Source organism: Heterodontus francisci, chromosome 1, assembly GCF_036365525.1.
Source record: "Heterodontus francisci isolate sHetFra1 chromosome 1, sHetFra1.hap1, whole genome shotgun sequence".
NCBI lineage: Eukaryota > Metazoa > Chordata > Chondrichthyes > Heterodontiformes > Heterodontidae > Heterodontus > Heterodontus francisci.
The window spans coordinates 255165014-255179810 of NC_090371.1; the positions used below are offsets into that span (position 1 = coordinate 255165014).

At 43.8% G+C, this 14797-nt stretch overlaps 1 protein-coding gene across 19 annotated transcripts in view; it reads left to right on the top strand.

Annotated features, from left to right (window-relative positions):
• Positions 1-14797, top strand: part of inpp4b (inositol polyphosphate-4-phosphatase type II B) — a 996728-nt gene that overhangs the window by 707349 nt on the left and 274582 nt on the right. For all 19 annotated transcript variants that reach the window (XM_068043111.1, XM_068043134.1, XM_068043119.1 and 16 more), the window contains one exon: positions 8417-8564. In XM_068043111.1, coding sequence (XP_067899212.1) covers positions 8417-8564 — 148 coding nt within the window. The remainder of the gene's footprint in view (positions 1-8416; positions 8565-14797) is intronic.

Here is a 14797-nt window from a genome sequence, read left to right on the forward strand (position 1 = left end):
GTTGCTACACCCTTTGCTGAAAGATCTGTATGATGCCAGCTACCCATCACAGACTGCTCATCAACCTTACCTGGAGAGACTTCGAGTGGCTCTGACTCTTTGACTCTGGGGCACCTCACCTACCCGGAAATATCTCACCAAAACGTGACCCTCTAATTATTTTATTATGTCTAAGAAACAGCTGTAAACTAAAGCATTCTTTTCTCCTAGATAACCATTTTTTTAAATGTATGTGTGTGCATGTAGGTTAGGAAGAATTAGTAGTTTGAATCTTTTCACATAGTTATCTCATTAGTGTTTAAGACTTAGTTTATTAATAAATAATTATTTTGTTGGTGTAAGAAACCTGGTCTGGTGTGCTTTATTCTGGGGGACAAATAGAGTGCTTAATTTGTCTATTTTCTGGATGCTGGGAACCTTTACTTATATGCTTTGACCTGTGGAGTAGTGGGACTGAGTTAACAGTGCATTACTCCCTCGTTGGTCCAGTTTTGCTAGGGTTCCTTGATGCCATACTCAGCCAAATGCTGCCTTGATGTCAAGGGCAGTCACTCTCCCTCACCTCTGGAGTTCAGCTCTGTTGTCCATGTTTGGACAAAGGCTGTAATGAGGTCAGGAGCTAAGTGCCCTGGTGGAACCCAAACTGAGCATCAGAGAGCAGGTTTTTGCCGAGCAAGTGCTGCTTGATAGCACTATCAACAACCCCTTCCATCACTTAGCTGATGATCGAGAGTAGGCTGATGGGGCGGTAATTGGCCAGGTTGGATTTGTCCTGCTTTTTGTGTACAGGACATACTTGGGCAATTTTCCACTTTTCCAGGTAGATGCCAGTGTTGTAGCTGTACTGGACACAGCAACTTCTGTCTAGAATGCCCTACCTGGGAGGGTAGTAGAGGCAGGTTGCCTCACATCCTTTTAAAAAGTACCTAAATGAGTACTTGGCACGTCATAACATTCAAGGCTATGGGCCAAGTGCTGGCAAATGGGATTAGGTAGACAAGTCAGGTGTTTTAATGCATCGGTGCAGACTCGATGGGCCGAAGGGCCTCTTCTGCACTGTATTATTCTGTGATTCTTTAAACTGTTCTTGCATAAATTGAGGAAAATAACCAATTGCTTTGGGCTAAAAATTTGGTAGCCCCCAAAACAGACATGGGGCTTGTAATGCACAATTAACCTACAACCATTCAAAGTACTACAGACAGTATGCAAACTTTGTGCTGCCTTCTAATTATATACCAGTGATGCCCACATCCCATGAAAGAATAAAAACAAAAATTGAGGTACTTCCATCAGCTGCTCAGAAGCTGAGATTTTGTAATTAATTCCAAATAATCATGAAGAATGAACCTTAACCATTTGATTACAGTGGTTTATCAGTATTGTCTTGCCATCATAATCTATTACCTTACCAGGGCGCCTCCATTCCCTATAAGCCTGTTTTATAGTATACTAAATCTGCTGAATTGAGGTTTGTCTGAAATGGTCCTATGCGACCCCCCAGTGCTCTTTGAATTTTCTCCAAGACCTCTGCCTTGATGAAAGCCTGTCTCCCTACATGTAAAACATTCAAATGTACAGAAAAAAGGAACTAATTGTAGTACCTTCTAACGCAGGAGGACTATCGCACAGCACCGAAGGCAATTTGGGATTTCTCCCATAGACCAATTGATGGGGACTATATCTCCTACCATCTGGAGTGAATTCTTTGCACGGGCAGTTGTCAACTTGCAGTCTGGTTGATTAGTTAAAATTTTATGCAGCATTTCATTGGTACACTGCATGATTCATTTCACAGAGTCCATTGCTGAAAGGACTTTCAATGGAATCATTCATGACCATGATGATATTTTCACATGTCTCTGTACTCATCATTGGCAAATTCCCCTCCGTTATTAGTCAGAAACTTTACTTGTGTCCCAAGTCTTGTCCCTATCAATTTCTTTGTGATTTTGTCCATAATAACCCGTTTTTCCTTACTATGTATTATTGTAGAAAGACTAAATCTGTTCCCCAGGTCTAGAAAATGTAGAATGAAAATATTTCTGTCTTTGTCCATGACAACTACTTTGTTAAAGTCATTAATGTATATCTAAGATTGGACGAATCAGATTGGCAAAGATAGCCTGGATGATGAGCTCATTGTGTTTTTGGGACAGTTTCTTAAAACAGCATGTTCTAGAGCCAACCGGCAAGCAGGCTATTCTAGAATATATAAAAACAAAGTGCTGGAAATACTCAGCAGGCCAGGCATCATCTGTGGAAAGAGAGAAGCAAAGTAAACACTTCAGGTCTGTGCTCTTTCATCAGAACTATTACAGAATAGCAGGCTATTCCAGATCTGGTAATGTGTAACAACACAGGATTAATTAATGACCTCGTAGTAAAGGCTCCCCTAAGTAGCCTTTAGATTGAATTTCACATTCAGTTTGAGTGGGTCTAAGACTAGTGTTTCAAACTTAAATAAAGGTAATTTTGAGCATTTGAAGACCAAGCTGGCTAAAGTAAACTGGGAAACTAGGTTAAAAGTGGCAGACATTTAAGGAGACCAGCAAACACATTTGAGTGAGAAAGAAGGATTCCAAGGGAAAGACAACTATCCGTGGCTAACTAAGGAAGTTAAAGATAGTATCAAATTGAAAGAAAAAGCGTACAATTCAGCAAAGAGTAGGTGAGAAGATTGGGCAGAATATAAAAAATAATGCAGAATGATTTAAAAAAAAAAGAAATTTGAGTATTAGAGAAAGCTAGCTAGAAACATAAAAATGGACAATAGTTTCTATAGATATTTAAAAAGAAAAAGAGTAAGTAAAGTGAGTGTTGCTCCTCTAGAGAGTGAGTCTGAGGAGTTATAATGGAAAGTAAGGAAATGGCAGAGGAATTGAACAGATTTTTTGCATCTGTCTTTACTGTAGAGGATACAAACAACTTCCTAGAAATAATTGTTCTTCAAATGTTGAAAGGGAGGGAGGAACTTAAAACAATTACCATTACCAGGGAAAGGGTACTGAGAAAATTGTTCGAACTAAAAGCTGACAAGTCCTGATGGACTTCATCCTAGGATCTTAAAAGAAGTGGCTGCTGTATAGTGGATGCATTGGTTTTAAATTTACAAAATTCTCTAGATTCTGGAAAGGTCTTATCAGATTGGAAAGTAGCGAATCTAACTCCACTATTCAAGAAAGGAGGAAGACAGAAAGCAGGAAACTACAGGCCTGATAACTTAACATTTGTCATAGATTCCATCATGTTCCCTATCAATAAGGAGGTTATAGGAGGTCATTTAGAAAATCTCAATGTAATCAGGCAGAATCAACATGGTTTGTGAAAGGGAAATCATGTTTGACTGATTTATTAGACTTTGTGGAAGTAACAAGCAACATGGATAAAGGGGAACCTGTGGATGTGGTGTACTTGGATTTGCAGAAGGCATTTGACAAGGCATGGTATCAAAGGTTACTAAACAAAATAAGAGCCCATCGTATGGGGTGGGGGGGGGCGGTGACCTATCAGCATGGATAGAAGATTGGTTAGCTGACAGGAAACAGACTTGGCATAAATGGGTTGTTTTCAAGTTAGCAAGTTAGTAACTGGTAGGGTGCTGCAGGGATCCTGTGCTGGGGCCCGAACTACTTACAATCTAGATCAATGACTTGGTTGAAGGGACAGAATGTATGGTTGCTAAATTTGCTGCTAACACAAAGATAGATAGGAGAGTAAGTTGTGTAGAGGACATTAAGGGCTGGATTTTACCTTGGGTGGACGGAAATTTGCGGGCTTTAAATGTCCTGAGGTGGGACTACCACCAGCTTGAGGGAGGAAGTCCCGCCTTATTGAGCTGCTGGCCAATCAGCGGACTGGCGGCTCAGTCCCAGCAGTGCCACCAGGAGCGGTGGTAAGTTGGGCATGCCTCACCAGGCAGATTGGTCCTTCCCTGGTGAGGCTGTAGTGTTTGGGGAGAGGGGGGCATCTTGGGTTCCGGGGGTGGGTTGGTAGGTGGGGGCGTCCCTCAATCGGCACCCTGTGCCTGACTGCCATGGCCCCCCCTCCCCCCCCCCACTGGTGCGCGGAAAGGCCAGCATCTATCGCTGGCCGTCCTTTCACGTCCCCAGCACACCCGCTTGCCATGGGTAAAATACCCATGGAGACGGGCGAGCGGGCCATTTTCCACCCCCTCCACCCTACCGTCTGACCGCTGTAAAATTGACCCGGGGTGGGTAGGCCTCCTGCTCAATTTTACGCCATCCCCACTCGCCACCATCCGCCTCGCTGGGCGCGGCATAAAATTCAGCCCAAGGAGAATGCAAAGGGATATAGATGGATTAAGTGAGCGGGCAAAGATTTGGTAGATGGTAAAGTGTGAACTTGTTCACTTTGGCTGGAAGATTAGAAAAGCAACATGTTATTTAAATAGTGAGGGATTGCAAAACTCTGAGATTTAGAGGGATCTCTAAATCTTTGCATGCTGGCCTTGTGTGGTTGGGTTGCAGAGCGGAGTCATTAGCCAGGTGTAAAGCAGATAGTCTTTTTTTTTTGACATGGTGGCTGAAATATTGATGGAACAGCAGACTGCCATAGAATGGACACATTGTAACTGCTGCCAGGATAGGGGGCATTCACCCGCACACTAACTGCACATTCAGCGAGTGGTAAGCTTTGCTGTTGCGGTACATCTCCGCATTGAGGTGCAGCGCCCACAAAGCCCATGTTTGCCGTCAATGACATCCTGCACCATGGGGAAACCCAACATTCCTGGCAACGCCGTGTGTGCGCTCCACCTGCTTCTGTCTGTTCAGTGAGAACACAATGAATTCCCCTCCTGGAATAAAGCACCTCTGTTACTTCACTGATGTAGCAATGAACGGTGAACTTGGAGATGTGATATAAGTCACCTCCCGACATGAAGAAATTCAGTGCCATGGTCACTTTCACAGCAGACAATACACATACTGCTCCTGGCTTAGATGGAGGTAAGAAAAGTTCTCCCAGAAGATCCCAGGTGGATAAGGCCTCCTTCTGCCTGCCCTTCTCTGCTTCCTCTTGGCTGCTGTTGCACCCATATCCCTCTCATGCTGCAGACCAAGAGGGAATGTTATTATAGCATCCATGACTGGGAACAAGTGATGTGCTGAGTGCCTTTACAGTCTCAACCAATGCCTTACTCACGTTCAGCACCACTTCCTGCAGACTTCGCCAACTGTAACCAACTACTCAAAACACACTGCCTTCCGCAAACTCAAACAGAGCCAGTAGAATGTAATCAGCAACTAATTTGCAAGTGGTTGATGATCGCTTTAAGTAGCACTAGTGGAGCAGTCTTTCCTGCTGCTGAATACATGTTCAGCTTTGTGTGTTTAGGGCATGTTCCTGCATGTTCCTTATGCTCGCACTAACACCCTCACCAAAATGATGTTCAACACGGGCTGTGCCAGAAGTCAGCAAAAGCAACGCATATGCCATTTTGATACTAAAGCGGCACCCATAGCGCCAAAACCACTGAAGCTACAGAGCAAAATTTTGGGACCTGGTTAGAGAAAAATACCAGTACTTAAAGCTATTTTAATTTTACATATAAAAGTACAGTGATAAAGCTTGAAACAGGAAATAACTGCAAGGGAAATGATTATTGCTATCAACCAGAAACATGAACTGGAACTAAGAAAAAATTCCAGAAAGTCCCCTGAAGTGTTTCTGATGACATATTGTATGCTATAACCATTTCCCAACAATTTCAACAATAGCAGACAAAATGCCTTCCATTTGATACACTTTTATTCAAACCTCCCACTGGGAACTTTACATTTGACTGCTACTGTGATGACTTTTGCCTCTGTCCCAATTTGAGCATTCTTAGAATGGGGTGATATTTGAAAGGGAGCAATTGATGTCTGAAAGGTTAAATTGTGAAATGAAACTATTCAGTAGTTTTATAGAAACTGCAGTTTTTATAGTTTTCTGGAATGTACTTTTCTACTTTCTCAGCATGTACAAACGTATACATAGAATCTTGCAGTAGGATGTCAGATTAAGTCAAATATAATATTTAATTATAATGCTTACGGTGTTTTTTTTTTACTATACTTCTGAGTTCATAATTAGAACCATATCTGCCACATTTTAAACAAGTCTTCATTTATCTAATGCATTTGTTGTTCCCTCATTCCACTTCCTGCTGTCAATGTCTTGTTCGTTCCTGTGAAGCTGTCTTATCTAGCTTGACCACCTGTCCAGTTTTATACCAGTCTGGTTTCTAGGGTGCCTGTCCAGTCCTTTTGAAGAATGAAAACTGGACAGTAAAAGCCTGCTTTTTTACTATTACATTTAAAATAAAACCTGTGCACATACATGAGTTGGCAGCCTTGTAAAGACATGAACGGACCCATTTTGCATGTGTGCACAGCCTTTTATTTAAATACTCCGCTGTTTTCGAATCTCTGATTTTGAAAAAGGAAGCTTTCTCTGTCTTTGCTTCCATTATCGACTCACAACCTATTAAAAAGACTACCAACTCTTTATTTTAAATCTGACCTTGGCAATTATCCTTTGTTGCAGTTTCTGTGTTCTGCCTTACCGATGGTCCCAACTTCTCTCCAAACACTGCTCATGGTAGTTTTCTCTTTCTGCTCACTAGTAGAAAAGGGCAAAAAAAGGAACAAAAAAAATCAGGTAAAAAAATTGAAGAGCCGAAGCAATGCTGGGACAAAAAAGAAAACCATGAAAGTGAAAGAAAATTGGCAAGACCAAACTTGAAATTTTTGCTGAGATGTTTGTTTGAAAAAAAATTGTTTTAGGCTGTAGGTTAAATTGATTTTGAGTTTTTCGTGAAGAATATCATTAACAATGGTATTGAAATAGCTAAAGTCGAAGCTGAAAAATATCTAGGGGTCTTAGTAGATGTTGAACATGTCCAACCAATGCAGAACAGCATTCAGTAAAAGCTAATAGACATCATCAAAACAGTAGAATACAACTGAGAGGAAATTGCAATCAAATTCTACAGTACCCTCATTGGACTGCACATTGAGTTATGTGTCCAGTTCTGGTTGTTGGAACATGAGAAGACAGTGCAGATAAGAGATAAAAGGTTGATCTTCAGTTTCAAAGGTCAGTGTTATGAAGAAGGACTGGAGAAACTTTTGACTTTTTAATCTGGAAAGGAAGTGTCTGAGATAAGTTATACAGGACAGTTACAGGAGTGGAAAAGGTAAATGTTACTTAAATTTAAATTGTGAGCATAGGACTAGGGAATGCAAGTTGAAACTAGTAAAAGGTAAATTTAGGACTGTTAGTAAATTCTGCTTCACACAAAGAGTAACCAATGTATACAATAAACTTCTAGGTAGAAACAATTGGATGCTGCAATTTTATGCTTTTCTGGATGAATGATTAAGATGAATTGAATGGCGTTCCTCATCTGTAATTATCTTGCAATTTGTTTTTGTATTTAACTCACTTGGCCCCAGATAAAAAGGTTGGGGCTAATGGCCTGGGTTATCAGGTCAGCCGACAATCCTGCTTTCCTACTTATTTAATCCAGCAGAAAAGATTGCAGTTTTACTTACGTAAAACCAGAGCGATCCCTAGAAAGGAGTTTGTAAAATTCAGAGTTTAAAAAGGTACATTTTGCATAAAATGTTCCCCACTCCATGCAATGGCACAAATCAAGACAAAATGCAATTATGGTTTTAAAAAAAAAAGTATTTGTCTCTTTTTGCCTAAATTAAAAAAAAAAATCAGATTTGTCAGACACCAGTTTTTGTAAAGGCCTTCACAATTGAAGAATACTTGGTGCAGATAATCTTCCATCAAAAACAAATAACTAAAGAAATTAGAGATAAAATAGGATACTTCCCGTTGTGACTCACAACTCTGACTATAACTCAAAAATATCCTTGCTTCTGTGAGTCAGTAATGAAGGATTACCTGAAAACTGGGAGGAATTTCAGACTTGAAAACCAATGTAATTGATGAAGATTAGAGCTGTGGGCACAGGGAATAACATTGAGCACAGCTGCATCATTGAAGATTCTCTTAGTGCTCTGCTTGAAAATGTACAAAATGAGGGCTTACATTCTGCATATCCTAGAAGTTAAGTACTTCTTGGCCTATTTATGAAGATCTATGTATATTTTGCGCTATGTGTAATAAACTTCTGATATTGTTATATGAACATGTAAATGCCATAACTTGGATGAGCTGCTGAAACAAGTCCCTTTATGCCAGTCACTGACGGTCCACATTGCTTTGCTCTGTTAGGTGGCAGCAGTCAGATGGACTGGTCCAGTCACTGAGCAACTGATCAGCTTTGTTAGAATATTTATAATGACTAAGTACATACTAGGTTTTTTCTTTTTATTTTAGCTTATAATTATTTTGTACCTTACTGTCAATATTTATTAATCTGTTTTTCTTACAGTGTTTAAAAATATCATATGGAAAGTCTACAGATTGCCCACAGCTAATGGCAGGTGGCTGTGCGTGCGGGAACAGATGGCTGAAAGTACACTGTCCTTCCACATCCCCAAGCAAATGATTGCACTCTTCATCCAGGAAGATATGAGAAGGTACAATGCAACAGCCTGGCCAAGATTTTACTTGGTTTGCACTGGAGCAAAAATGCACTTGCATCACAATTTGCAAAGTAAATATATTTTACTGCAATGTAAAAGAATCCTATCCTCCCTCCCCAGTAGCCCCACCCCCAACCGGCCTCAGTAACTTTGCTATCCCAAGTTTGATTCCCTTTTAGATAAGCCTACAGCTTCCCTCTGTGCCTCTCTCAGTATTCTCTGAAGGGTTTATTGAGGCACTCTTCACTGCCTCCTCACTAGTAGCATCCTCAACTGCCCCATCCTATTCTGTCTTCTGCCCAGCATGTCAGTTCGGAACGGGTCTTGCCAGTCTCCTCCCTATTCCAGTGCTGATCCCGTGGATTCTGCCAGTGGTCCAGCTATCACCGCTCCTCTCCGCAACTCAATCCAGAATGTTTGTTCACTCACAAATAAAACCCTTGCAATCCATGAGTTTATTGTGGATAATTACATTGACATCATGGCCTTGATGGAAACCTGGATGAGGGGTAATGACACCTTCCCCCAACTGATTTCTCTCTGTCCGGCCATGCCTTTCACCACTTGCCTCGCCCAGACTGTTGCGGTGGTGGTGTGGCTGTTATAACCAAACCATACCTTGCTCTGTCCCCCAGTCCTCTGGCACTTTCTCTTCCTTTGAGCATCTCGCCTTGTTCCACCCCTCTCTCCTCATTTAAAATCCTTGTTCTGTATTGCCTGCCCAAGTACCATGCCAACTTTCTCAATGAGCTGTCTTCACTGCATTCCTCCCTCCAGCCTCTGTACCTCATTCTAGGTGATTTTGACCTCCATCTCAATTCATCATACTCTTTCCCTCTGAACTCACTGCCCTCCTATCCTCCGTTAATCTCACCCTCCATATAAACTCCCCAACCCATATTCACAGCCATCCCCTTGACCTTGCCATCTTACGTGGCCTCTCTACCCCCCATAGTATCAATCATAGATAAGGTCATCTCTGATCACTTCCTTCGCTGTTCATCCACGTGCTGCTTTTCCCTCCCTTCTGTATTCCCCCAGAAAAAACTCTCTCTCAATTCATTCAGTGAACACTCAAATTCCCAATTGTCTAACCTTTGGCCTCACATTCACTACAACATTTCTGTAGCTATTGACCTGCTCAACCACACCCTTACCTGCACCTTTGAAGCCCTTATCCCCAGTAAAACCATTACTCTCTCTCACCTGGTTGTTCCTCCAGTATGGCCCTCATCTCCGCTTCCTTAGGTCCAAGGGGCACCGACTTGAACGGATACAACAGACGGTTTAGGTATTCACTGCCAGATCTGGCTGGACCACATAAAGCTCTATCCGGTCCTGCTCTCGTCTGCAAAAATTGCTTACTATTTCAGGATCATCCTTTTCTCTACTGCAAGCCAAGTTCTTAAACCCCTGTCCCCTGTTTCTTTTGCCCTCACCACCAATGACAAGTGCGAGGAGCTCATGATTTTCTTTGTCACCAAGATTGAGACCATCCGATCAGCTGCCTCTGTCACTTCCCTCCCTTCCCTGAGCCCACTAGGCCAAACTTCCTCTAAGGTACTCCCTGTTCTAGCCCTGAACTTGTTTCCTTCTCTAGTTTCTGTCCTATCTCCACTCATGCACACTTCTAACTAATATTGTCCATGAGATCCATCTTCTACTCTCTTTACCCTATTGCCACTAAACTATTGACCACCGAACTTTCCTTCCTGGTCCCATGTTAACTGAAATTATTAACAGTTCTCTCTCCTCAGATTCTGTCCCTCTTGTATTAAATCTACCATTATCACCCGTCTCCTCAAAAAAACCTTTGTCCCCTCCGTCCTTGCAAACTACTGCCCCATCTCCAACTTTCCTTTCCCCTCAAGTCCTGTAACGTGTTGTCACCTCCCAAATTCGTGCCCATCTTTCCCAGCACTCCATGTTTGAAGCCCTCCAATCAGGTTTCCGCCCCTGCTGCTATACTGAAACGACTCTTATCAAGGTTACAAATGACATCCTATCTGACTCATTAAAGGTAAACTATTCTCCCTTGTCTTTCTTGACTTGTCTGCAGCCTTTGACACAATTGATCACACCATCCTCCTCCAACGCCTTTTGCATTGTCACCCAGCTGGATGGGACTGCACAGCCTGGTTCCATTCTTATCTTTCTAATTGGAACCAGAGAATCGGCATCAATGTCTTCTCTTTCCTGCACAGTTACCTCTGGTGTCCCCCAATGATCTATCTTTGGCCCCCCTCCTGTTTCTCATCTACATGCTGCCCCTTGGCAGCATCATCTGAAAACACAGTTTCCACATGTACGCTGATGACACCTACCTCTACCTCAGCACCATCACTTGCAACGCCTCGACTGTCCTTAAATTGTCAAACTTCTTATCTGACCTCAATCACTGGATGAGCAAAAATTTCTTCCAATTAAATATTGGGAAGACTTAATCAGTTGTCTTCAGTCCAAGCAACAAACTCTACTTCCTCACCAACGATTCCATCCCTGCTCCCCCTAGCAACTGTCAGAGGCTGAACTAGACTGTTTGCAATCTCTGTGTCATGTTTGTCCTCCAAGATGAGCTTTCAAACGCATATCCGCGCCATCGCGAAGACCGCCTATTTCCACCTCTATAACAATACCCATCTCTGACCCTGCCTCAGTTCGTCTGCTGCTGAAACCCTTATCCATGCCTTTGTTACCACCAGACTTAGTATGTTGATACGCTCCTGGTTGGCCTTTCACATTTGCCCTCTGTAAACTTGAGATCACCCAAAACTCTGTTGCCTATGTCCTAACTTGAACCAAATGCTGTTCATCCATCACACCTGTGCTTACTGAACTACTCTGACTCCCAGTTTTAACAACACCTTGGTTTTAGAATTCTCATCCTTATTTTCAAATCCCTCCATGGCCTAGCCTCCTTAATTTTTTTATTCGTTCATGGGATGTGGGCATCGCTGGCTAGGGCAGCATTTATTGCCCTTGAGAAGGTGGTGGTGAGCTGCCTTCTGGAACCGCTGCAGTCCATTAGGGGTAGGGACACCCACAGTGCTGTTAGGAAGGAAGTTCCAGGATTTTGACCCAGTGACAATGAAGGAACGGCGATATTGTTCCGTCAGAATAGTGTGTGGCTTGGAGAGCAACTTGCAGGTAGTGGTGTTCCCATGCATTTGCTGCCCTTGTCCTTCTAGTTGGTAGAGGTGGCAGGGTTGGAAGGTGCTGTCTAAGGAGCCTTGGTGCGTTGCTGCAGTGCATCCTGTAGATGGTACACACTGCTGCCACTGTATGTTGATGGTGGAGGGAGTGAATGTTTATGGATGGGGTCTCTAATCTCCAGCCCTACAACCCTGAGATATCTGCAGTCCTCTAATTCCAGCCTCTTAAACATCCCTGATTTTAATTGCTCCACCATTGGTGGCTGTGCCCTCAGCTGCCTAGGCCATAAGCTCTGGAATTCCCTCCCTAAACCCCTCAATCGCTCTATCTCTCTGTCCTCCTTTAAGACACTCCTTAAAGCTTAAAATAAAAACAAAATATTGCAGATGCTGGAAATCTGAAATAAAAACAGCAAGTGCTGGAAGTACTCAACATGCCAGGCAGCATCTGTGGAGAGAGCAGCAGAGTTAGCATTTCAGGTCTGTCACCTTTCATCAGAACTTTTAAAAAATTCATTCCTGGGATGTGGGCGTCGCTGGCCAGGCCAGCATTTATTGCCCATCCCTAATTGCCTTTGAGAAGGTGGTGGTGAGATGCCTTCTTGAACTGTTGCAGTCCATGTGGGATAGGTACACCCACAGTGCTGTTTGGAAGAGAGTTCCAGGATTTTGACCCAGTGACAGTGAAGGAACGGCGATATAGTTCCAAGTCAGGATGGTGTGTGACTTGGAGGGGAACTTGCAGGTGGTGGTGTTCCCATGCATTTGCTGCCCTTGTCCTTCTAGTTGGTAGAGGTCGCGGGTTTAGAAGGTGCTGTCTAAGGAGCCTTGGTGTGTTGCTGCAGTGCATCTTGTCGATGGTACACACTGCTGCCACTGTGCGTTGGTGGTGGAGGGAGTGAATGTTTGTGGATGGGGTGCCAATCAAGCGGGCTGCTTTGTCCTGGATGGTGTCGAGCTTCGAGAGTGTTGTTGGAGCTGCACCCATCCAGGCAAGTGGAGAGTATTCCATCACACTCCTGACTTGTGCCTTGTAGATGGTGGACAGGCTTTGGGGAGTCAGGAGGTGGGTTACTCGCCACAGGATTCCTAGCCTCTGACCTGCTCTTGTAGCCACAGTATTTATATGGCAACTCCAGTTCAGTTTCTGGTCAATGGTAGCCCTTAGGATGTTGATAGTGGGGGATTCAGTGATGGTAGTACCATTGAATGTCAAGGGGAGATGGTTAGTTTCTCTCTTGTTGGAGAAGGTCATTGCCTGGCACTTGTGTGGTGCGAATGTTACTTGCCACTTATCAACCCAAGCCTGGATATTGTCCAAGTCTTGCTGCATTTCTACACTGACTACTTCAGTATCTGAGGAGTCACGAATGGTGCTCAACATTGTGCAATCATCAGCGAACATCCCCACTTCTGACCTTGTGATTGAAGGGAGGTCATTGATGAAGCAGCTGAAGATGGTTGGGCCTAAGACACTACCCTGAGGAACTCCTGCAATGATGTCCTGGAGCTCAGATGATTGACCTCCAACAACCACAACCATCTTCCTTTGCGCTCGGTATGACTCCAACCAGTGGAGGGTTTTCCCCCTGATTCCCATTGACCTCAGTTTTGCTAGGGCTACTTGATGCCATACTTGGTCAGATGTTGCCTTGATGTCAAGGGCAGTCACTCTCACATCACCTCTTGAGATCAGCTCTTTTGTCCATGTTTGAACCAAGGCTGTAATGAGGTCAGTAGCTGAGTGGCCCTGGTAGAACCCAAACTGTGCGTCACTGAGCAGGTTATTGTTGTGTAAGTGCCGCTTGATGGCACTGTTGATGACACTTTTCCATCACTTTGCTGATGATTGAGAGTAGACTGATGGGGCGGTAATTGGCTGGGTTGAACTTGTCCTGCTTTTTGTGTACAGGACATGTCTGGGCAATTTTCTACATTGCATGGTAGGTGCCAGTGTTGTAGCTGTACTGGAACAGCTTGGCTAGTGGCGCGGCAAGTTCTGGAGCACAGGTCTTCAGTACTATTGACGGAATGTTGTCAGGGCCCATAGCCTTTGCCGTATCCAGTGCCTTCAGTCGTTTCTTGATATCACGCGGAGTGAATCGAATTGTCTGAAGTCTGGCATCTGTGATGCTGGGGACTTCAGGAGGAGGCTGAGATGGCTCATCAACTTGGAACTTCTGGCTGAGGATTGCTGCAAATGCTTCAGCCTTATCATTCACACTGATGTGCTGGGCTCCCCCATCATTGAGGATGGGGATATTCGTGGAGCCGCCACCTCCAGTTAGTTGTTTAATTGTCCACCACCATTCACGAATGGATGTGGCAGGACTGCAGAGCTTAGATCTGATCCGTTGGTTATGGGATCGCTTAGCTCTGTATTGCATGCTGCTTACGCAGTTTTACATGCAGATAGTCGTGTTGTAGCTTCACCAGGTTGACACCTCATTTTGAGGTATGCCTGGTGCTGCTCTTGGCATGCCCACCTGCACTCTTCATTGAACCAGGGTTGGTCTCCTGGCTTGATGGTAATGGTAGAGTGGGGGATATGCCGGGCCATGAGATTACAAATTGTGGTTGAGTACAATTCTGTTCCTGCTGATGGCCCACAGCGCCTCATGGATGCCCAGTTTTGCATGGCTAGATCTGTTCGAAATCTATCCCATTTAGCATGGTGGTAGTGCCACACAACACGAAGGAGGGTATCCTCAGTGTGAAGGTGGGACTTCGTCTCCACAACGACTGTGCGGTGGACACTCCTACCAATACTGTCATGGACAGATGCATCTGCGGCAGGCAGATTGGTGAGGACGTGGTCAAGGATGTTTTCCCCTCTTGGTGGTGCTACCAAGCCTGGTAATGGACATTGAATTCCACACCCAGAGTGGCAAAGGTTAGAAAAGAATTAGGTTTTAAGCAAGTGTAGGACGGTGGGGGGAAGAGAACAGGGAGGTTGTGTGATAGGGCAGGAGAGATTAGATAACAAAGATGTCATGGGACAAGGGACAAAGGCATAGAGTATGTTCATGCTTGTGGTGATGGACAAAGCATTAGTTAATGACAGAATAATGAGCA